Source organism: Microcaecilia unicolor, chromosome 4, assembly GCF_901765095.1.
Source record: "Microcaecilia unicolor chromosome 4, aMicUni1.1, whole genome shotgun sequence".
Taxonomy (NCBI): Eukaryota; Metazoa; Chordata; class Amphibia; order Gymnophiona; family Siphonopidae; genus Microcaecilia; species Microcaecilia unicolor.
In genome coordinates, this window is record NC_044034.1 from 241,127,401 (window position 1) to 241,151,626 (window position 24,226).

Genomic DNA, 24,226 nt, shown 5'->3' on the forward strand with positions numbered 1-24,226 from the left:
TCACCCGAGACCCCAGGGGAAAAGGATCCTGCACTAACAACCGCACCAGATCTCCGTACCATGGCCGACGAGGCCAATTGGGCGCTATCAGAATCACTAAGCCGGGATGACGACCGATCCGCTGCACCATGCGGCCCACCAGCGGCCACGGCGGAAACACATAGAGCAACTGCTGAGTCAGCCACGGCAGAACCAACGCGTCGAGACCCTCGGCTCGAGCATCTCTTCGACGACTGAAGTACCGCGCGACCTGCGCATTGTCGGCCGATGCCATGAGATCCAACACCGGCCGACCCCACTGCAACACTATCCGCTCGAACACTGAGTGATGGAGAGCCCACTCTCCGGGATCCAACATGTGTCTGCTCAGATAATCCGCGTCCACATTGTCCATTCCTGCTACGTGACCTGCCGACAGAGCTTGAAGATGAGCCTCTGCCCACCCCAACAGCTCCGCTGCCTCTACAGCTAATCCCGGGCTCTTCGTCCCCCCCTGCCGATTCACATAAGCTACGGCCGTGGCATTGTCGGAAAGAACCCTGACCGCCTTGCCCTCTAGCAGACTCTGGAAGGACCGAAGAGCCAACCGAATTGCTCGAGTCTCCAGGCGATTGATGGACCACGACGCCTCTTCCGACGTCCATCGCCCTTGGGCCACCTGCCCTAGACAATGCGCCCCCCAGCCTAACAGACTCACATCCGTGGTCAGTACCACCCAATTTGGCACCTCTAGCGGCATACCCTTCGCTAGATTCGGAGTGTGAAGCCACCAGCGGAGGCTGCGCCGAACCCTCTCCGGCAGCGCTAACCGCTCCTCCAACTCCTGGGACTGAGGGGACCAACGAGTCAACAACGAGCTCTGCAACTGTCTCATGTGGGCCCTGGCCCAAGGTACTACCTCTATAGCCGCAGCCATCAGACCTAACACCTGAAGATACTCCCGTGCCGCAGGCGCCCTCTGAGCTCGGAGCTGACGTATCTGAAGCTGCAGTTTGGAAATGCGAGGAGCCGTCAAAAACACCCGGCCTCGCTCTGTGTCGAACCGAACTCCCAGATATTCTAGAGACTGTGACGGAACTAGGTGACTCTTGGCCAGATTGACAACCCAACCCAGCGACTGCAAAAAGGTCACCACCCGGGCGGTAGCCTCCTCGCTCTCCGCCTGCGTTTTGGCTCGAATCAACCAGTCGTCGAGATACGGATGCACCAAAATGCCCTGCAACCGTAACGCCGCTGCCACGACCACCATCACCTTGGAGAAAGTGCGAGGAGCCGTAGCCAGGCCGAACGGGAGCGCACAAAACTGAAAGTGACTCCCTAACACCACAAAACGAAGAAAACGCTGGTGCGCCTCCAGAATGGGGATGTGCAAATAAGCTTCTGTCAAATCCAAAGAAGTCAGAAATTCCCCTTCCTGAACTGCTACAATGACCGAGCGCAACGTTTCCATCCGAAAGGAAGGAATCTTTAGAGCCGCATTGACCCTCTTGAGGTCTAAAATGGGCCAAAAAGAATCCTCTTTCTTTGGCACCACGAAGTAAATGGAGTAACAGCCGGTACCTCGTTCTTCTGTCGGAACAGGCACCACAGCGCCTAAATCTACCAGACGCGACAGAGTGTCTCGCACTGCCCTTGCCTTGCGCCTTGAATGACAGGGAGAGACGAGAAAGAAATCGGACAGAGGACCGTTGAACTCCAGCGCGTACCCGTCTCGCACTATCTGCAACACCCACTGGTCTGACGTGATTTGGGCCCACCTCTGGTAAAACAAGCGTAAGCGAGCCCCCACACGAACCAGAGGCTGGACCCCCAAACCATCATTGCGACACACGGGACGTGCTGGCCGCTCCCGAAGAGGCAGCTCGCCCCCCCCGGCGGCCCCCACGAAAGGGCTGGGTTCTCTGAAAATAACGACCCCGGAACCCCCCCCCCGAGGACCTACCCGGCCGATACCGTCTAGCTTCCTGAAAACGGCCTCGCACCGCAGAGCCCCTAGACGCCTTAGGCCGAAGCTCTGGAAGCCGCGGGATCTTAGTATCACCAAGACCCCTAACCAACTTATCCAACTCGTCTCCAAAAAGCAAGGCGCCCTTAAAGGGAAGCGAACACAACTTTGCCTTGGACGCGGCATCTGCCAGCCAGCCCCGCAACCACAGGGCCCTTCGAGCCGCCACTGCGAGGGTCATATTCTTCGCCGATGCACGCAACAAATCATAGAGCGCATCTGCCAAGAAGGACGAGCCCATCTCCAACTTTGCCAAATCCTGCACTAAGGCGGCTCTATCAACCTGCGGAGCATCTAGCAGCCGCTCAGCCCAGCGGAAACATGCTCGAGCCACCAGACCTCCACAAACTGAAGCCTGCAAAGCCAGCGCCGATAAATCAAAACTGCGCTTCAGAAATGTTTCCAGTTTCCTGTCCTGAGGGTCCCTCAAGGCAGCCCCTCCATCTACAGGAATTGCAGTAGCCTTAGTCACCGCCGTCACTACGGCATCCACAGTAGGAGGCTTTAAAGAATCTCTGTCTTCCTGTGGAAGGGGATAGAGCTTAGCCATGGCCCGTGCCACCTTATATCTAATCCCCACTTAGCTTCTTCTGAGATCTAAAGTTGAATTTACCACTTTGCCTGCCAAGTTTACTTCTTTATGCTTGCCTAAGCTGTTAAGTTTGTACTCTTATGTAATTCTCTGTAAGCCACATTGCGCCTGCATGTGTGGGAAAATGTGGGATATAAGTAACAAATAAATAAATAAATAAATAAGTTGTAAGCTCTGCTGCTTGCAACTCTCACTTCACTCTCATATCTCCAGTTTCAGAACTCTTCTGGTCAACTGATCATCACTGTACCTAAAGTGTCACAACTGCAGGCTCTGTTTCTCCACTTCACCCTGATCCTCCAAGCCCTCAATCTAGAGCAAGTCAAGAATAATTTATGAACTCTTCTTATTGAGTTGCCTTTAAGTGCTACCAAGTATCCTTCGGATGGAACACCAATTCCCACATCTTTGGGTCAAGCTGTGTTGTCCCAGTAGGGTCTAACCTTCCAGTTGAAACAAGGCAATAAGCAGGTCTCCCACTTTCAGCATTCTGATTATTAAGCAGAATTATTTCCTCTTGACTTCCACTAAGTCACAGTATCTCTACTTCTACTGTTGAAAATCTCCAAATTTGCAGATCTAGTCCTCTTTCAGACTTGCCAGATTCTTGTACCACTGCTCTTTTCCAGATAGATTGTATGGAGAAATTAGGTCTTATCTGCTAATTTTCTTTCCTTTAATCCATCTAGAACAGACCAATACAGAACCTGTGGGTTATACCTGCTAGCAGATGGAGACAGAACCAAGTGCTGTGATCTCTTGCCTTATAAGGGCACCATGCATCCTTAATTATTCAGCATTTCCAATGACAACAATGGACCACATGTTTTTCCTTTCAGATGAGTCATATTAGTCTATTGTCCTTAAATAATTTGAAACAGTTAAGCACAAGAACAATGAATATGAGAAGAAACTTGACACTTGTTAACCACAATGAAAGGAGCAAGATTACAGCAATTTAGAGTGCTTCAATCATCATACTAAACAGGGCCTCTGGACTGATCTGATGGGATTAAAGGAAAGAAATTAGCAGGTAAGAACTAAATTTCTCTTTTCTTAGCATACACAGCAGACCAGTACAGAACCTGTGGGATGAAGCAAAGCATTCCTTACGATGGGTGGGACCTTGACATCCCTGCCTGAATAACTTTGCCCTGAATTCCACCTCCATTTGCACACCTACATCAAGCTAATAATGCCTTACAAAAGCATTAAGCAACGCCACTGACCTGCAGATGTCAACTGGAGACACCACTTGCAATTCCACCCATGAAGTTGCTATACCTCTGGTAGAATGCACTCAAGCCTGTAGAAGGCTGTTTTCCTATCAAAAAAATAAGCTAATGAAATCATCTCTTTCAGCCCTCCTGGAACCATCAAAGAATTAATGTCCAGTTTTCAAAATGTAAATTCTTCTTGACGAGGGGCGTGTCAAGATGGCGATGCACCCGGTCGCAAGGTGAAACGCTCCGGAAACTCTGAAACCTCTTCAGAGTTTGGCTTTTTGTTCAGCGCCTAAAACTTTTGAAAATTCCTGTTGTAATGCCACACACGAAGAGGAACGGCGCAACGAGGGTGGGAACCCGCCTACCTCATCCTCGTGGCTGCTTCAGCCAACTTTGGAACGTTTCCTGACCGGAGTCTCCCAGATGGGATTGAGAGGGATGGGACCCGCTGTAGAGATGCCTGAAGACGACTCTCTACGGGCAAATGAGACATCTTTATCCCCACCTCCAGCTCCAAAAATACCTCCATGTCCAAGAGAGGCTGCATTGAGGAAGGGTGAGGTAAACCCCGCCGGAAGTGCGAGCAGTGAGCCCCCCGATCGGGATTCCAAACTGCAGCAGAAGTCTCTGGTGTTAGAGTCCCCAGCTGATGCGGGGAACTCAGGAAAAACTATGGAGGTTAACCTAGAAACAATATGGCTGGTTTTGAAGAAAATGGAGGTTTCCATTCAAGAATCTCGAGGTGAAGTGCTTTAACCGCCAGATTCGGAGAATTACAAGGTACGGTTGAAAAAATTAAAGATGAACTTTCAGATAGAGTGAAAGTTTAACAACAAGAGGTAGGTCAATTTTCCGAATTCAAAACAGCTGTTGGAAAAGACAAACTTTTTCTTCATAACAAAATTGAGCAAATAGAAAATTATAATAGACATTTAAATTTAAGGATCCTGAATTTCCCAGACTCCTGGAATTTCGCCTTTAGATATGTTTAAAAGATATTCAACTGAAATTTTGAAAATGCCCCCGGAAGCATTTCCTCCAATAAATAAGATTTTCTATTTACCACAAAAGAAAGGAAAGGAGAAACAGGTGTTCCTGAAGATAAAAGTTTGGATTTGGAAAATATATCGGCAATATTAGAACAATCCCTTGAAGTTATAACCCAGAGAGTAACATTGTTAATTTTGTTTGTTTTTGAACAAGATTTGAATGCAATAATGAGATTATACTTTAGAAATTCATCCTCTATTTGCTGGTGGAAAAATTTGGATGTTTCAGGATGTCACAAAAACCACTCAACAGAGAAGAAAAATGTTTTTGGAAATGAAACAAAAAACTTTGGAAGTGGGTGGAACTTTTCTCTTGGCCTACCCTTGTAAATGTATAGTCCGATTAGGACTAAAAGTATGTTTTCTTCTCACCAGACCATTTAAAATCTTTTCTAGATTCTAAATCTTTGAAGCCTAAAGAATAGATCTGGGAGCAGCATGAAGCCTTTCTTTTTATATGAGTATATGATATGTAAGAATCTTCTCTAATATGTATGACTGCCCCCCCCCCCCTCTTTTATAGTGGTCTAAGGAAGCAAAAATGAAGAATAATGGATAAATGGAATAATAGTTACATATGTTTACCTATTGTTTATATTTTTGAGTAAATAATGGAAGACTATTATATATGTTTAAAAATTATTATACTGCTGTATTGCTGTGACATTGTAAGATTATTACTTGTCATTTATTTTGAAAATTATAAAAAGAAATTAATAATAATTCTTCTCCACACTCTTGTCTGTGGAAGGAGGTAAGCATGAGAATCTGACCTACATAGAAAAAAATATCCCACTTTTGAAAGGAAGGATGGGAATGTCCTGATCAAGATACCAACTTTTGTAACTTGAAAGATGGAATCTCTGCATAATAAAGCTTCTAATTCAGAAATCCTCTGAGTTGAGATCCTTTAACATAACTCTTAATGGGGTCAAGAGGTGGAAGCCCCAATGCCTTGAGCAATTTTGACATTACAACTCTGACTAACTCCAGGTCTCTGGCAGCCAGAATAATCTTCCATCACAATGTCCTTTATTCCCTTACACCCCGGCGTCGTCCATATACCTGTGCCTGACAAGACAGCTCGAAGGCCTGAAGGCCTCAGATGCCTCTGTTGTCTGTATGCACAATGCCCCACCATGTCACAAACCTGCAGTAGTGAAACTCAGGAAGTCAACCAGGACATAAGGCATTTTCTTGTCAAAAGAATGCATTACAAGAGACAAACCAAAAGAATGTATTGGATTTTTTAATTTCCACTTTTCAAAATGACCTCTTACTGGATTTTACTTTAAATGCTTACCATTTTGCAGCATCTGCATGATGTGTTCTTTAATCATTGGCAAGACAAGTTTTCCACCAAGGCCACATGCCATTCTGTCTAACGCACTCTCACCAGCAACCGCATTGCTAGAGAAAGATTAAACACAATTTGCAAGGACAGGACAAATAAGGAATGGAAGCTCCTTGGCATTTCATAGATGTGCACACTGAAAAAAGCAGCATAGGGCAAGCAGTAGTACCACCAAGCAGAAATAGCCCATGTAAGAATTTGCTTGCTGCTCACATGAGTTTCTACTGTAATCTTGACAAAAGCTCTAGAAGGCAGCCAAATCTGACACTTAGAAGCGTCCCTCAATACTAAAGGTTTTTTCTACTCTACAGCTTAAGTTTTCGCATGGTATCAAAATGGATATACATTTTATTCATTTATTTAGGATCACACCTTTTTTGTAGTACTCAAGGCAAATTACATTCAAGTATGTGTAGAGTGATGAGGAAAAGGTGAACACACTAAATGTAGTCACAGAAGGAAATCCTGGAAAATGACCACTGTTGGCTGACAAATGCATATATGGGAGTAGATATCGCTCTGCTCACGGAATAAAGTGTTTATGACCAACTGGAAAACCTAAAAGTGGACAAAGCCATGGGGCCATATGAGATACACCCAAGGATACTGAAGGAGCTCAAAGAGGTTCTGGTGGGCCCTTAAAGAGTTTTATTTATTTAGATTTTGATCACACCTTTTTCAGTAGTAACTCAAGGTGAGTTACATTCAGGTACACTGGGTATTTGTATAATAGATCCTTGGAGACAAAAGAGGTTCCATGGGACTGAACAGCAGATGTGGTTCTTCTCCACAAAAACGGTGACAGAAGTGGGAAACTACAGGCTGGTAAAGCCTCACTTCAGGTAGGAAAATGGCTTACAATATCTGAGGCCACATGGCTTTACCAAAGGAAAATCATGTCAAAACGACTGGATTTCTTTGACTGGGTGACCACAGAACTGATCAAGGGCACACACTACATGTGGCCTATTTGGACTTCAGCAAAGCGTTTGACACAGTTCCTCATAGGAAGCTTGTGAACAAATTGAATTGACTGAAGTTAGGATCCATAGCGGTGAATTGGATTAGCAGCTGACTGAGGATAGTAGTGAATGGAATTCACTCAGAGGGAAAAAGGGTGAGTAGTGGAGTGTCCAAAGGATCAGTATTGGAGCCTATTCTATTCAATAAATTTGTGAGTGACATTGCTGAAGGATAAGAAGGAAAAGTTTACCCTTCTACAGACAATGCGTAGATTTGCAACAGAATAGACATCTCAGAAGAAATGAGGGAGTGGACAACATGAGAAGTGATCTAAAAAGAACAGCAGAATGGTCTAATGTTTGGCATTTAAAATTTAATGCAAAGAATAGAGTGATGCACATGGGTGCAGACATCCAAAAGAGTTGTATTTGCTATGGAGTGAGAGGCTGAAAAGCATAGATCAGGAGAGGAACCTTGGGGCGATAGTGTTGGAGGACCTTAAGGCAATAAAATAATGTGACATGGTGGTGATTGTAGCCAGGAGAATGCAAGGCTATATAGACACGCATCTCCAACAGAAGAAAGGTGGTGTTAATGGCCCTGTACAAGTCACTGGTAAGACCCCTTTTGGAGTATCGTGTTCAATTTTGGAGGCTATATCACACCAAGGACATCAACAGATTTGAAACCGTTCAGAGGAAGGCAACAAAAATAGGGGGCTTCTGCCAAGAGATGTATGAGAAAAGACTTGAAGATCTCAATATGTACACCCTAGAGAAGTGGTTCTCAACCCAGTCCTTGGGACATATTACCCAGTTAGATTTTCAGGATACTCTCAATGAATATTGCTAGATAAATCTGCATACAATGGAAGTAATGCATACTAATATATATCTCGTGCATATTCACTGTGAGTATCCTGAAAACCAAACTGGCTAAATGTGTCCTGAGGAATGAGTTGAGAACCACTGCCCTACAGGAATGGAGGTATGAGGGGATATGATACAGATGTTTAAATACGCAGGATAGGATGACTTAGGAGCGACATCAGGAAATAATTTTTCACAGAAAGGGTGGTAGATGCCTGAAATACCCTCACAAGAAAGACTGTGAAGACAAAAACGGTGACAGAATTCAAGAATGTGTAGGATAAACAGAGGTTCACTATATAGAAAAACGATGGAATCCAATTTAAGCAAAATTTAAATGACCTTATAGCTGGAATGAACTTCAACAGCAGCTTCAGAGGTTGGGAAGCAAGACCAATGCCAGTCGGACTTCCAAGGTTTGGGTCCCGCAAATGGCAAAAACAGATCAAGTTTCAAGGCTGGAGTAGGCTTCACTAGCAACTAAGTAGAACCGGCGCCTGGCAGACTAATTTGGGGCAGTCTATGCCCCAAAACTGGCAAGAAGAGAAAGTTTCAGTGTTTAATCATGTAGAACCTGTGCACTGCACCAGACTCAACTCTGGCCAACTTGTTGGGCAAACTGGATGGACTATGCAGGTCTACCTGCTGACATTTACTATCCCTTAAGATCTTACAATTTAAATATGTACCTGAGGCAACGGAATGTTAATCTAGAAGGGAAAACAGGCATACTTATAAGCATTACATAAAAATGTTATCTCAACTTGACACATCAACTTCCCATTGAACAGTAATTATGCACTGTATTATCTGGCAGGTTAATGTACTGCAGGGGTGTTCAACCGTGGACCTTGTGAGGTTGTTTTTTCAGGATTTCCTCGATTGAATGCAAATAGATCTCATGCATATTGAGGAAATCCTGAAAAACAGACCTGGCGAGGGCCAAGGCTGAACACCCCTGGTGTATTGAGTGAATACAAACTTAACATTAAAAAATATTGTATAGTGAAACATATTTCATAAGTATTAAGAATCAACAGATCCTCATGTGTGTGATACTGATAAGGACATTGCAGAATGCTGGAATTCCATCTTGAATTGGGACATTCTATAGCACCTATAGGATACATTTTGGAGCCTTTATCAATTTACGTGGATCAATTTTTACATTCTCTAGAACCTTGTAGATCTATTAAGTACTCGGTCATTGGTCAATGAGTTAATTTTTGACATGCAACTATCACTGACGTTGTTAACTATAAATATAATATTTTTTGCATATCAAGTTATCCAGTTCATTGAGAGGAAACTGCAGGCTGAAGATGTTTCAGAAAAAAAAATAAAGATTTTTAATTACTTGCTAACTTCGGTATTGACTAAAATCTCAAATTGTTCCAACAGATTTGTTGGACAGCAATAGGTGCACACAAAAAGGATCTAAACTGAGTGGGAACATAATCCTTTATTTAACAAAAACTCCTGCCAGTGTTAATGCTCATGATAAATTACATTCAAATTTTTGCTGCATGACTTATCTTCCGCCAGTATCATTAAACTCACATAACCCCTTCCCTAAATCACTTAAATGGTTTCATATCCATTTCTATATACAGTTCAAACTCCTCCTACTGACTTACAAGTGCATTCCTCAGTATCTCATTTTTCTTTACACCTCTCCCCAGGAATATTGGTCATCAAGTCAGTCATTCTTATCTGCACACCCTTCTCCTCCACCGTCAAACCCATTCCTTCCATCTTACCGCACTGCATGCCTGGAATAGACTTCCCGAGTTAGTATGTCATGCTCCGTCTCTAGTCCTATTCAAACCCAGAATAAAATCTCACCTTTTTGAGGCTATTTTAACCCCTTAGAGGGGCATAATCGAAAGGGGCGCCCAAGTTTTCCTGAGGACGTCCTCACAGGACGTCCCGGCAAAGGGGTGGGGAAACCCGTATTATCGAAACAAGATGGGCGTCCATCTTTCATTTCGATAATACGGTCGGGGATGCCCAAATCTCAACATTTAGGTCGACCTTAGAGATCGTCGTCCCCCATTTTTGGCGATAACTGAAACCAAGGACGTCCATCTCAGAAACTACCAAATCCATGCCCTTTGGTCGTGGGAGGAGCCAGAATTTGTAGAGTAAGGTCTTCAAAGAGCATTTCAGAGATTCAAACAGCACTTTGACCAAAGAGATAAGATTTAGATCCTACAAACGAACAACTCTCTGAAACAGAGACAGCAAAACTTAACACCTTTGAAGAAAGCACAAGGAGAGGACAGCAGGCCAAGTATTCTCACAAGGTGATCCGATGGAACCCAGTGCAGATGCTGCCCAGTGTACTGTCTAAGCTACTTTTGGCAGCCTCCCACTGCACATAGCTGGTGCCTTCCCGCCCAATGTGTGAGCGCGGAGACCAGCAGTATACGAACATAGTTAGAAAGACAACTCCAGGGGTAATAGGGAGGGTATGTGAGAATACTTGGCCTGTTGTCCTTGGAGAACACCTGCTACAGGTAGCAAACGGTACTTTCTGAGAGGACAAGCAGGCCATAATATTCCAAAAACTGGGAATCTCTGGCTAACAAATTCACCAAAAACAATGCTAGGAGAATAGGGACTTACAATGGCAAGGCCTAACAAACCAATCAACCTGAAATATACAGCCTAATGTGAAGGTGAGGCCTGGAACAGAAATAAGTCTAGGAGGGTGGAGTTAGATTTTAGACACCAAACAAATTCTGCAATATTGTCTGACCAAACCGGCTGTTGCATCAGGTATGCTGCTCAAGGCAGAAGGAGATATCAATGTGTGGACAGAAGACCACATTGCAGCCTTACAGATCTCTTCAAGAGAGGCTGACCTAAGTGGGCTACCAATGCAGCCATAGCTCTGACATTATGAGCTGCGACATGACCCTCCACAGTGTGAACCCTTACAGAGTTGGTTTCCAAACTAGAACTGGAAAGACGCAGGAGACTTAATGGTGCCAATGTTTAACGAGGTCCGTGACCTCCTCCAGCTTGTTCCCAAAAAGATAATACCCTGAAACCCTTGTTCAAGGTCAGACATGCAGCCATGATAGTCTAAGCATCCCCACTCCCAAAGCACAGAGCCTAGACACAACATCGTAAGAATCAAAAGTGCCATGGGCTAGATATGTCCGGCACACCTCTTGCTTAGTGGCCAACTGGTGAAGTTTGTATATCTGAAAATTCCAACACTTTGCATGATGGACTTCTAAGCTCGTATAAAGCTAGGCAGCCTGAATATGGGAAATAACCGAGGCTTGAAAAACCTTTCTCCCAAAGAAGTCATGTGTCCGGGACTCTCTGCCCAGATAAGCCAAGGCATGAGTCCTGGAACTTCTAGCTCCCAAGAGAGGATTCTACTATCATGAACTGGTGGGGCAACAGAGTCTTCTCGAACCCAAACCTTTTTGGATTCTACACATGTAATCCACCTTCCTGAGCACAACTTGCAGAAAGAGAGGTCTCCGAATTCTTCATCTTGAGGACAGCATGGAAAGGACAGTGACCGCCTCCCTAAGTGGAGAGTCATAGTCCACAATGGTCAGCAACTCTGCCCTAGCTGCCATCTCCTTGACAAAACCAGTAAAGGACAGCACCTCAAGTGGAGACTTCCTTCTCTCCTGTGGAGGTGAGGGATGTGAAAGTATGCCATAAGACCTCTCCAAGTAGTATTCTGGCTCTTCCTTGACTCTCATGATCGGTCTGACTCAGACTCAGCAAAATACTCTCCCTGAGAGAAGCAAATCTGTGCCTGCCTCACTCTGCTGGAGCACTGCCCAGGCCTCAAAGGGCAACAAGATACAAATCTGTCACCCCGACTCTGGAAACGCTTCCTCCCCCAACGTCGAGCAGGTCACCACATGGGACAGCCCTGGGCCTGATGCCCACCGAGGCAAAGATATCACTGGCTTCTCCACAGGCAAAGCCTATGCCTCCAAGGAGTACTGGAACTGTGCTGTGGCTGGCGCAAGCACCCTCGATGCCGTAGCACTCAGCTAACCTCAGAAAGCCCACCAGCTCTTTCCCGAGGGGAATAGCACTTGAAGTCACTGGGAAACTTCTAGCATATGAAGGGAAAAACAGACAATACAAAAGTTCAATGGTGGGAGAGAAAAAGCTGCTCACTCCCGAAAAATATCGATGCTACCTGGCTGGAGCTCAGGCCTAAGAGGGTCTCTGGAGCCAGAGAAAGAAAGAAAACTTAAAACCTGGAAAAACAGCAGTAGGGACACTAAGGGTAAAAAAACAAAAAAAAGAAGAAAACAGTATGCTGGGCAGTGTCTGCACTGGACTCCATCAGATGGCTGTCACCTAGTTGTGAGAATATTAACATTTGCTTGTCCTCAGAGAACCAGCAAACATCTAGATGAAGAGTCAACCAATCTTGAATGGGACCCCTGAAAAACACAATTGCAGCTACTGTACTTGGACAGAACATTGATAAACCTTTATCCATACCATCCAAAAAAAAAAAAAAAGTCTAAAATTTCTGTGACAGAGACTTGTAATGGCCAAACTTCCCTGTCCTCACACCAATCAGAATTCTTCCAGTTCTGAGATGGGGAAAAGAAGGGAAAATCCCAGACGTCCTTCCATGCTCTAGGACCCTCCCCACATTGATCAGCCAGTCTTTGAGAATCATGGCGTCCATTCAGTAATGGAGGGAAGTGTAGCTGTGGGTTGCCTCGAGAGTTTGGTGGGCAGAGTTTGGAATGCACGTTAGCTAGACCAGTGGTGTAACTACAGAGGCCATGGGGGCCTGGGCCCCTCAACCCCAACCAGCTGAAGTGTTTCTTTGTTGAAACCCTAACCGAAATCATACATGGTGTTTGCCAAAAAGTCTGTACTTAGTTCCAAGTTTATGACATCCTCAGAAACTATTGCTATGGTTTCCCCCAGGGAATCTAGAAGTCTTTCTGCCCAGAAAACAATTGGCTTGGGCTACATGACCTCCAAGATGGCCACTTGCAATGCCAGAGCAGAGATCTCAAAGAATCTCTTCATGAGGACTTCCATTCTTCAACCCTGAGGATCCTTTAATACCACTCCACTCAATGAGAATCACTGTCTTCTTGGTAACAGCTGTGACCAGCATATCCACCTTTGGTAACTTGGAACTCTCCAAATCCATCAAAAGAAGCTGACAAAGGATGAGCCATGGAGAGTGCCATTCAGTCTCCATCACCTCTGTTATCTTCCAAGTTTATTAAATATTTGCTACCCCACCCTATAGGATCCTTCAGGGCAGTTTACAATCTAAGACATAAAAATACAGCTAAGATCAGGAATGTACAAACAACAAGACATGACTACAGAAGAAAGGGGGTGGAACTACAATAGTGACAGTGCAGTGGAGGGGGGGGGGGGGGGTAGAACAGACAAGGAGGGAAAACTGTCAAATCAGTATACACCCTGGACTGAAGAGACTGACATTTAAGAAAGGCATTGGAAAATAGGTATATTTTATGATCAGCCTTAAATTTCAAAAGAGAAGTTTGCAATCTAAGGGAAGTTGGGAGGGCATTCCATAGCTTGGGTCCTTGGACAAACAAGATTGAATGTTTAGTATGTTTATGTATTAATATGTGATAACTTGGAACAGTAAGCTGGTTTTGCTGAGCAGATCTGAGGGATCCAGCTGGCCAGTACAGAATTAAGGGACGAGAGAATGGTTTACCTGTCATAACCTTGAAATCAAGCAATAGGATTTTGTAGGTGATATGATAGGTAAGCAGTAACCAGTGAGCATTCTTGAGATATGAAGTGATATGGTCATATTTCCTCACATTGGCTATCAACCGGATCGCTATGTTCTGAATGGTTTACATAAGTACATAAGTAATGCCACACTGGGAAAAGACCAAGGGTCCATCGAGCCCAGCATCCTATCCACGACAGCGGCCAATCCAGGCCAAGGGCACCTGGCAAGCTTCCCAAACGTACAAACATTCTATACATGTTATTCCTGGAATTGTGGATTTTTCCCAAGTCCATTTAGTAGCGGTTTATGGACTTGTCCTTTAGGAAACCGTCTAACCCCTTTTTAAACTCTGCTAACCGCCTTCACCACATTCTCCGGCAACGAATTCCAGAGTTTAATTACGCGTTGGGTGAAGAAAAACTTTCTCCGATTTGTTTTAAATTTACTACACTGTAGTTTCATCACATGCCCCCAGTCCTAGTATTTTTGGAAATCATGAACAGATGCTTCACATCCACCTGTTCCATTCCACTCATTATTTTATATACCTCTATCATGTCTCCCCCCTCAGCCATCTCTTCTCCAAGCTGAAAAGCCCTAGCCTCTTTAGTCTTTCTTCATAGGGAAGTCGTCCCATCCCCGCTATCATTTTAGTCGCCCTTCGCTGCACCTTTTCCAGTTCCACTATATCTTTCTTGAGATGCGGCAACCAGAACTGAACACAATACTCAAGGTGCAGTTGCACCATGGAGTGATACAACAGCATTATAACATTCTCACACCTGTTTTCCATACCTTTCCTAATACCCAACATTCTATTCGCTTTCCGAGCCGCAGCAGCACACTGAGCAGAAGGTTTCAGTGTATTATCGACGACGACACCCAGATCCCTTTCTTGGTTCGTAACTCCTAACATGGAACCTTGCATGACGTAGCTATAATTCGAGTTCTTTTTCCCACATGCATCACCTTGCACTTGCTCACATTAAACGTCATCTGCCATTTAGCCGCCCAATCTCCCAGTCTCGTAAGGTCCTTCTGTAATTTTTCACAATCCTGCCGCGAGTTAACAACTTTGAATAACTTTGTGTCATCAGCAAATTTAATTACCTCGCTAGTTACTCCCATCTCTAAATCATTTATAAATGAAATATAATTTGAAAGTGTGAGTTCCTTGACTCTCAGTCCTTGGTATAAAGAATTACAATAGTCTGAGAAATGGCTAGTGAGTGGACCAAAATGTTAAGAGCTAAGGGGGGGGGGGGGGGGGGGGTTAAGTAGAGTTTGTAAAAACAACCATGAATTACCCAGGAGACTGAAAAGAGGTTCGAGTCTTCATTATACAGGAAAGTTCTTGCAAGCATCCTGATCTCTTTCAAAAGTGGATCTCCTTTTCTAATTACCAGAGGCTCCTCTCCTCTGACAAACGAAGCACCCACAGAACTTCAGTAAACAAGGAGGGAAGCTCCGGTCTATGGAAAATGTGAATTACAGTAGGGTCTTCGAGAGGAATCTGAGCTCCCACTCTTTAGGTTATTCTCCCAATTGGCTTCCTTGTCTAAAACTTCATCCAGAGATGTCAAAAATCTTATGAAACCAAATCCTCCAGATCCTGTTTTTCTGATGTGTTGCCTCTTAACCCCCCCCCCCCCCCCCCCATATCAGTTGCAGGCTCCAGATAAGAGGGGACGGCAAGTCTTGTTTCATACAAAAAAGGTCCTGTGGAGCAATAATACAAATGCTGGGGGAAAAGCAGAAGAAACCCCACCAGAATCCTGCCTGTGGCGCACCGAAGGTTCAACCAAAAAGGGCTGTGTAGAAGTTAAGGCACTCTAAACTGCAGTGAATTCTGCCAGGGCAACGCTGCTGGGCTGGACTGCACTTACGCAGCCACCCAAGTTAACTTCAGAGCACTGCCAGGAGTCCCCTGCAACCCTGAAGCTAGAAATGCTGACAGCGCAAGCATGGCAAAGGCAGTTAAGTGCAGACACCCCACACCATGCAAGAAATACTGTGGCATTGTTTCTCCAATGAAGCTGCCAACTTGGTTCCATTGTCCCCAGAAGAAAGATTTCTGTCACTGAACAAAGGATATCTCCATCTCCCAAAATGAGAGCTGAGCCACAAGGAAAAGAAAACCCCAACTCTGAAGACTCTGCCTAAGCACTTTCAGTAAGAGTACAGTGCATTTATGTCTATTATTTTTGTTTTGGCAGTTGTTTCCTTCTGCTCTCAGAAGGAACTCATGGAAGGGGGGCTGAGGCTCAGGACCCAAATAATGGAGTGCGCACCCGTGGGGCAGGAAAAACAAGTCTGGTTGCAATAACTTTCTCCCCCACATATAGGGTCAAAATGGCACACCCAAACCAGGCCAGACATGATGAGGGCTGCAAAAAGTACTCACCTACCACCTGATGAGGCGACTAAGTAATACTGGTGAACTCTGGGCTGCACAGGTATTTATATTATGACATCATTCAGTAGTTCTCAGTCTAACTGCTGGTGGGAGGGAAAAATACCCACTCGTCAGGAATGGTTTGAAAAGATAATGAAGTATATTATACATATGATTTTATGAAGCCACCTTGTTGGATAAAGGATATCCTTTTTCAGTTATTAAGCTTAACCTCTAAATAAAGAAAGGAAATTTCAAACTTAAAATATCTAATACCGCAATATTCTCAGAAGTTTGAAGCTAAGCAGTCAGGTTTAGTGTCACACTTCCAATGTCCTTCGTTTAAACAAAACAAACTCACAATAGTTATTTGATCAATTGGGATCTCAAACGCCCCCTAATAGGGAAAATACTCACGGTATTCAAAACACCACCCTATTTATTCTGGGAGTGATGTACTATCACTGGTCCCTGCCTAAGAACACAAAGGGAAAAAAAAACATCTAAAAAAAACCTCTGAATCCAGAGAAAAACAGATGGTTTAAAAAACCTTTTTATTCAAAAAAAGGACAGGATAGTAGTGACCCAAACCCTGTACATATACACACCACGTGACCTTTAAATAGTCCCACCAAGCACCAGATCCTGATGGAATATCCTTCGTATTGAAGGACCTGAACCAAGTAGGGACATCAAAAAGGAAACCACCTCCCCTATTTCTTGATATACTATAGTTATAGTTCAAGTTTCAGTTGTAATGCAATGCAAGTTAGCGATTGTACATTGCAAATTGTAGGTTGCAAAATACAGATTGAAGATGCACTTATAATTAAAACGAACACCAACTAGCTAATCACAAGTACTTATCTTAGGAAAGTTACCTCCAAACAGTCCAATGGTTCCAAAATTTCACAAAATGTCACAGTCAAACCAGCTCGACCAGTCTAATCCAAGGTGCTCAACTCTCCATATTTCCCTCAACAAAAGCGCCTTGTTTCAGCCATATGTTGGCTGCTTCAGGAAAGAAAATGCTCCTCAAATTTGTCACACAATCACAAAATTTATGACTTCAAAGATGGCGCAGAAGGAAGTCTGAACACCAAGAAATTTAAATCCCCAGTGTGCAAAGTCTACCAATCACAAAAAAGGAACTGGCGCCGCCCATAACAGGGCACGTCAAACGCCAGCAAACTCATTTCAGCTGTCAATCAAAAATACACATTCCATTCTATATTTCTATTCAAACCATACGGTTCTGTTGTTTTGAGCATATAAATCCATAATTGCTCCTTACGTCAAAGTATGGTTTTAATATCCCCCTTCTGTTACCCAATTGGACTTGATCTATTACCATGCATCGCAGTTGGTGAAACTGATGTCGAGCTTGTGAACAATGACGCGCCATCAGAGCTTCCCATTTACAATGGGTTACACAATAACAATGTTCGATCGCTCTGGTTTTGAACTGACGTGTGGTGTGCCCAATATACATTAGATCACAAGGACAACAGAATAAATACACCACATTTTTAGAGTCACAAGTGGTCTTATGTCTCAAAATGAATTCTTTATCACTCGAAGAACAAAAACTAGAACCTTCAATAGTTATCTGACAAATGGAACACTGTCCACATTTAACATGTCGACCATCCTTCTGCTGCCAATTTGTCCATACATTTGAGTAGCTCAATTGATCTTGTAGATTGTTATTCCAAACACAGGATAACATGAGATGCTGATCCCTAAATGTTTCCTGAGTAAGCACAACATTCCAATGTTTTCTTAAAATAGCCTCAATTTGAGGAAACCTCTTGGAATATTTTAGAACACAAGGGATCACTCCCGGAGATGTTTTATTTTTGTTCTGATCTTGCTGACTTAGGAAAACCTTCCGATGATTATATAGTGCTCCTTCATAAGATTGTTTGATCAATTTTTCTGGGTAAACCCTAGCTCTAAATTTATCCTTGAGTTTGTTAGCCAATGTTTGATATTGTTCAGTTGTATCACAAATCCTCCGGTACCGGAGGAACTGAGAAAATGGAAGACTATGTTTTAGATGATGCGGATGCATGCTGTTATACATCAGCAGTGAATTTTTATCTGTAGGTTTAGAAAAAACATCTGCTCTCAACACCCCCGCTTCTTTTGTTATAGATACATCCAAAATATTAATGTGGGGCATGTGGTATTTACAATCGAATTGAATATTTGCATGACTTTTATTCAATTCCTCCACAAACCTCAATAGGTCACCTTCTGGCCCTCGCCATAATGCAAACACATCAATGTACCGGCCCCAATATGATATTTTGCCAAAATATGGGGAAGTATATACATATTGATTCTCGTACCCCCCCATAAAGATGTTCGCTATTGAACGGGCAAAAGGCGCCCCCCATCGCTATACCAGATATCTGAAGATACAATTCATAATCAAAAATGAAGTGGTTGTTATTCAATGCTATCTGGATTAATTTAACCAAAAAGTCAGTGGGGACACATTCTTGTGTCTAACGCCCTCTCCACAGCCGTCAATGCTTCTGCTTGGGGATTGATGTGTATAGTGAATGAACATCAAGTGTGACCAACAGGGTTTTCTCTTCAACCACCACGCCTGCTAAAATTTGCAAAAAATGAGATGTATCCTTAATACAGGCGGGAATACTTTGAACCAATGGAGGCAAGAAGAAATCCGTATACTTGCAGATTCTTTCTAGTAACGAATTTCTAGACATGATAGGCCTCCCTGGTGCAGCCTCCAAACGTTTGTAAATTTTGGGGACAGTATATAGTATAGGGGTGACTGGATGAAAATGACATAAAAATTGACATTCTTTTTTAGTTAGATAACCAAGTTGAAGAGCAATCCTGGTCAATTCCTGAATTTTTGTTAATAAATCAAAAGTAGGGTCTTCACTTAATTTACGATATGTATTCCCATCTGACAACTGGTAGCGTATTTCGTCCATATAATATGATCTATTGAGTAATACAATGGCACCCCCTTTATCCGCCTTCCTGATCACTATTGATGGATGTTTCATTCTTAAGTTTCTATAGTGCCAAAAATTCTTCCTTTGACATGTTTGACCTGCCTCTAAATTGGCTGGCTTCCAGTTGTTGTACATTTTGGAGGACTAATTGCTTGAAAATCACCAAAGCAGGGTTCAAAGGACCAGGAAGTATCCATGTACTTTTAACACAACAATCTGAAAAGGCACTTTTAGAGTAAGGGGTATCGCTGAAAAACATCTTGAGTTGGAGAGAAAGAATGAATTTTTCTAAATCCACTAGACACTGAAAAGGAAGATGTCTAGAAGAAGGAACAAATGTAAGACCTTTAGATAACATCTTTTCTTCATTTTCCGATAGCTGGTAATCGGACAAATTGACTAAAGCGAGTCGTCCCTGCGCCGCAACCTTGTTGTCCCTCTGTAAGTTGATTCTCCTCAATTTCTGGTTCTCCAGTGGCTTCGCGCTCGTTGACCTGAACAAACGTGCCTCGGCCTCGACCCCCTCAGGCTTATCATCTTTATCGTCATCCCCACTAGAGGAGTTTGATGACAAATGGAATCCCACACGTTTTCCTCTCTCCATCGTCTCCTCCATGGTCTTAAGTTTCTGCCAATTGTAAACATATCCTTCACTATAATCCTTTTGGTCTCTTTGGAGCTTCTTGATTTTCATTGTTTTAATTTCTTTTCTGAATTTTTCCAATTTTATATCAAATTCTTCCTTACAATTTTCATACTCTGACAGGGTCTTGAGATGGGTCAGTTTCTCTTCAAGAACCGGTTTGCTTACTGACAATTTCTGTTGAATAGTCTGAATCAAAGGCAGCATTAAATCAAGGGAGCATTAAGGACACTGTTCCATTGGTTCACAAAATCGATGTCATCAGGAAACAATTTGGGAGCTTTTGTCATGCGTAATCCTCTGGGAATAATTTCCTTTTTGCAATAATCAACTAGAGTAGCACTATGCAACTCCAATCTTGCAGATTCCTTGAACTCATTTAGTATTTCAGACCACTCTATCGAAACCCACATCTGTACCTAATTGGGAAAGAGTAGGGAGCATTTGAGGTCCCAATTGATCAAATAACTATTGTGAATTTGTTTTGTTTAAACTCGAAGGACATTGGAAGTGTGACACTAAACCTGACTGCTTAGCTTCAAACTTCTTAGAATATTGAGTTAAGCAGCTTATAAATGTGCTATGTCACTTGAGGGTTATTACTGGATTCTATGAAGCAGCAGAATTTATCTAATTATACTGGGTGTTTTTTTTGCCATACTCCAGTCAAGCACCTGCCATTAAGAAAATTCAGAAGCACTAGAATGTGTTACAGGTCCAAGAAGTATTTCAAGATCAACCATGAACTGCATATCAAAGGCTTAAAATGTTATAAGCTTTTAGAAAGATCTAGTCTTCAATATATGACTATGGTCACAACTACAAGGGGGAAGGGGGTGGAGACAAATGTGGTGAATTGTATGGCTTGCATTGGAAATAGGTTTTTACATACCTCATTGCAGCACAGGAGTTTATGCTACATTACGCCCATGTTCCGATTTATATAGGCAAAAGTTTAAAACATGTACTACAGAATGTTGCTCAGGAATTTGTAGGAGCAAAGAAAACAGCACAATCAACATCTCGGTAGCAGTAAACGACTCACACGTAGTTCTGTGGGTTTTGTTTTTTTACTGTGATTGGAGGAAATTTTTCTGACTGAATTTTCATTGGATTTATTGTAATGTGAGGACAGCAGGACATCTTATGAATGTGGAGTAAAGTTTTTTTTAATTTTCAAGAAGTACAAAGATTAAGGCAATAAATCTCACACTGCTGAGAACAGTTTCAGAAACAACAAAAATATCTGTTATTACATGATCTTCAAAATACACTAGGAACTTCTGAATGTTTATAGTCCTATGACCCCCCCGACCCCCCTCTTGTTGTATCCATTAAGAGTCTTCCATCCCCCTCCCTTGTGACCCCCCCCCCAATATCCAGATGAACCTTCTTCTGTCACATGAATTTTACTGCTCTTAACTAAGGTGGTCTTTTACTAAAGCTTAGCTCAAGTTATCTGCAGCAAAAGCCCCAGTATATAAAGATACTACCACATCAGAAAGGGGTCACACAGCTTCTGATGCTTTGCTACTGTATGCTCTCTATAAGCAGCAATACTCTCCATTAAATATCTACCAATTTCTCAAATACGACTTTCCTCCTTATGAATTTTTTGGTAGACAATGAAATACAGCACACACACAAAAAATAAAAAAGAATCGACTCACTAAACTGATTATTGGATGAGTTACTGGATCATTGAAGCCCCTTTCCTCCACGTTTTATTTCTGAAGATAGGATATTTCCTATAGATAATGACAACTGAGTTTTGACAAAAACATTTTGAATGGGTTTTTCTACATTTTTGATCATCTGTTTTTGTAGACTTAAGAGTACATTAGCACATTTTTACATTTCTTTACGAATACAAACTTAGGACATTCTAATTTACAGGAAGTGACTTAAAAAGGTTTCACTTTCACAGGTGTTACTTTACAGAAACCAGCAGGACTTAAGTCGTGTAATATAGCTATATCTACTTCTTGGATAATTCTTCAACACTTGACAATTAAGAATTTCCTTCCTCCGAGGACCAGAAAGCAGCAATCTGCATGATTTCCCTCTCCTTCCCAGCACTGACTTCTACCACTCAAGTCTAACTGCTGAAATTTAACTGTGAGGCTGTAGGGTGTTCCACACAGCTCAGGTCAGCAGTCAGATCCAGGGCAGCGAGGAGGTTAAACCTTCATGGAAGAGATGAGTTAAGCCTGAGCAGAGAAACAATTGGGGGAGGGAGCTTGTCAGGAAAACCAAGCCTTCATGATGGTACAATGTTACACAAAAATTACAAATAAAAAGAATACAGCAATTTGTAGGTTTTTTTAAAAATATGAACTCTGGGGAAAAAGCAGAACAAACCCCACCAGAATCGTACCTGTGGAGCACCAGAGGTTCAACTGAAAGGGGCTGTGCAGAAATTAAGGCACTCAAAACTACAGTGCTTTCTGCTAGAATGTTCCCCTCTGAATCCGTTAACTCTGCTTTTTGAAGATTGCACAGATTTTTTAAATGCTTTTTGCACAGAGTTCCCCTACAAGATATCAGAACTCATCTCTGCCACTGCCAAGAGTTTCCTTTGGAGATGACCAGTGCTCCCTTCTCCCACCAGAACTCTGACTCTGAGGTCTTCACACTATAAAACCAACAAGATTGCTTTGTTGAGATCATTTCAGGATAACCCAGCTGCTTTTGGATTGCCTTCTTCCCTGCACTTATTAAATCATTAAAATGGTTTTCTACATAACCAGATCAAAAGAGGCCTAATCTTGAGATTGGTGTCTGAACAAGCTTTGGCAGGCTCTCATTGTGTTCAGCTTGTTTAAGCTACAGTATAACCAGGGCCATATTGGGTCTTTTTGTGTTTTTTTTTTTAGGGTGCTTGGGCAAAATGGTAGAGACTATCATAAAGAACAAAATTACAGAGCATATTGGGAGTGGAGGAGTGGCCTAGTGGTTAGAGCACCGGTCTTGCAATCCAGAGGTGGCTGGTTCAAATCCCACTGCTGCTCCTTGTGATCTTGGGCAAGTCTCCTAACCCTCCATTGCCTCGGGTACAAACCTAGATTGTGAGCCCTCCTGGGACAGAGAAATATCCAGTGTTCCTGAATGTAACTCACCTTGAGCTACTACTGAAAAAGATGTGATCAAAATCTAAATAAATAAATAAAATAAAATATTCAAAAGCATGGATTAATGAGACAAAGCCAACATGGATTTATAGTGAAGGGAAATCTTGCCTCACCAATCTATTACATTTCTTTGAAGGGGTGAACAAACATGTGGATAAAGGTGTGCCAGTTAATATTGTGTATCTGGATTTTCTGAAGGCGTTTGACAAAGTACCTCATGAAAGACTCCAGAAGAAATTGGAGAGTCTTGGGATAGGAGGTAGTGTCCTAATGTGGATTAAAAACTGGTTAAAGGATAGAAAACAGAGTATGGGTAAACAGTCAGTATTCTCAATAGAAAAGGGTAGATAGTGGGGTTCCCCAGGGGTCTGTGCTGGGACCGCTGCTTTTTAACACTTATAAATGATCTAGAGATGGAAGTAACTAGTGAGGTAATTAAATTTGCTGATGACACAAAGTTATTCGAAGTTGTTAAATTGGGAGAGGATTGTAAAAAATTACAAGAGGACCTTACAAGACTGGGCATCTAAATGGCAGATGACGGTTAATGTGAACAAGTGCAAAGTGATGCATGTGGGAAAGAGGAACCTGAACTATAGTTACAAAATGCAAGGTTTCACGTTAGGAGTCACCGACCAAGAAAAGGATCTCAGCTCATTGTTGATGATACGCTGAACCCCTCTGCTCAGTGTTCTGCGGCAGCTAAGAAAGCAAATAGAATGTTAGGTATTATTAGGAAAGGAAAACAAAAGTGAGGACGTTATAATGCCTTTGTATCAGGTCCATGGTGCGACCGCACCTCGAATATTGTGCTCAATTCTGGTCACCGCATCTCAAAAAAAGATATAGTGGAATTAGAAAAAGTACAGAAAAAGGCGACAAAAATAATAAAGAGGATGAGACAACTTCCCTATGAGGAAAGGCTGAAGCGTCTAGGGCTCTTCAGCTTGGAGAAAAGATGGCTGAGGGGAGATATGATAGAGGTCTACAAAATAATAAGTGGACTGGAACGGGTAGACGTGAATCGTTTGTTTACTCTTTCCAAAAATACTGGGATTAGGGGGCATGCGATGAAGCTACAAAGTAGTAAATTTAATATGAATCGGAGAACATTTTTCTTCACTCAACATGTAATTAAACTCTGGAATTTGCTGCCAGAGAACATGGTAAAGGCGGTTATAGCTTAGCGGGGGTTAAAAAAAGGTCTGGACAGCTTCCTAAAGGAAAAGTCCATAGACCATTATTAAATTGACTTGGGGGAAAATC

General features: G+C 42.8%; 1 protein-coding gene across 1 annotated transcript in view; it reads right to left on the minus strand.

Annotated features, from left to right (window-relative positions):
- IPO5 (importin 5) overlaps positions 1-24,226 on the minus strand; it is a 358,310-nt gene that overhangs the window by 205,791 nt on the left and 128,293 nt on the right. The window contains 1 exon segment of the mRNA XM_030201357.1: positions 6,176-6,282. Within this exon segment, the coding sequence (XP_030057217.1) occupies positions 6,176-6,282 (107 nt within the window).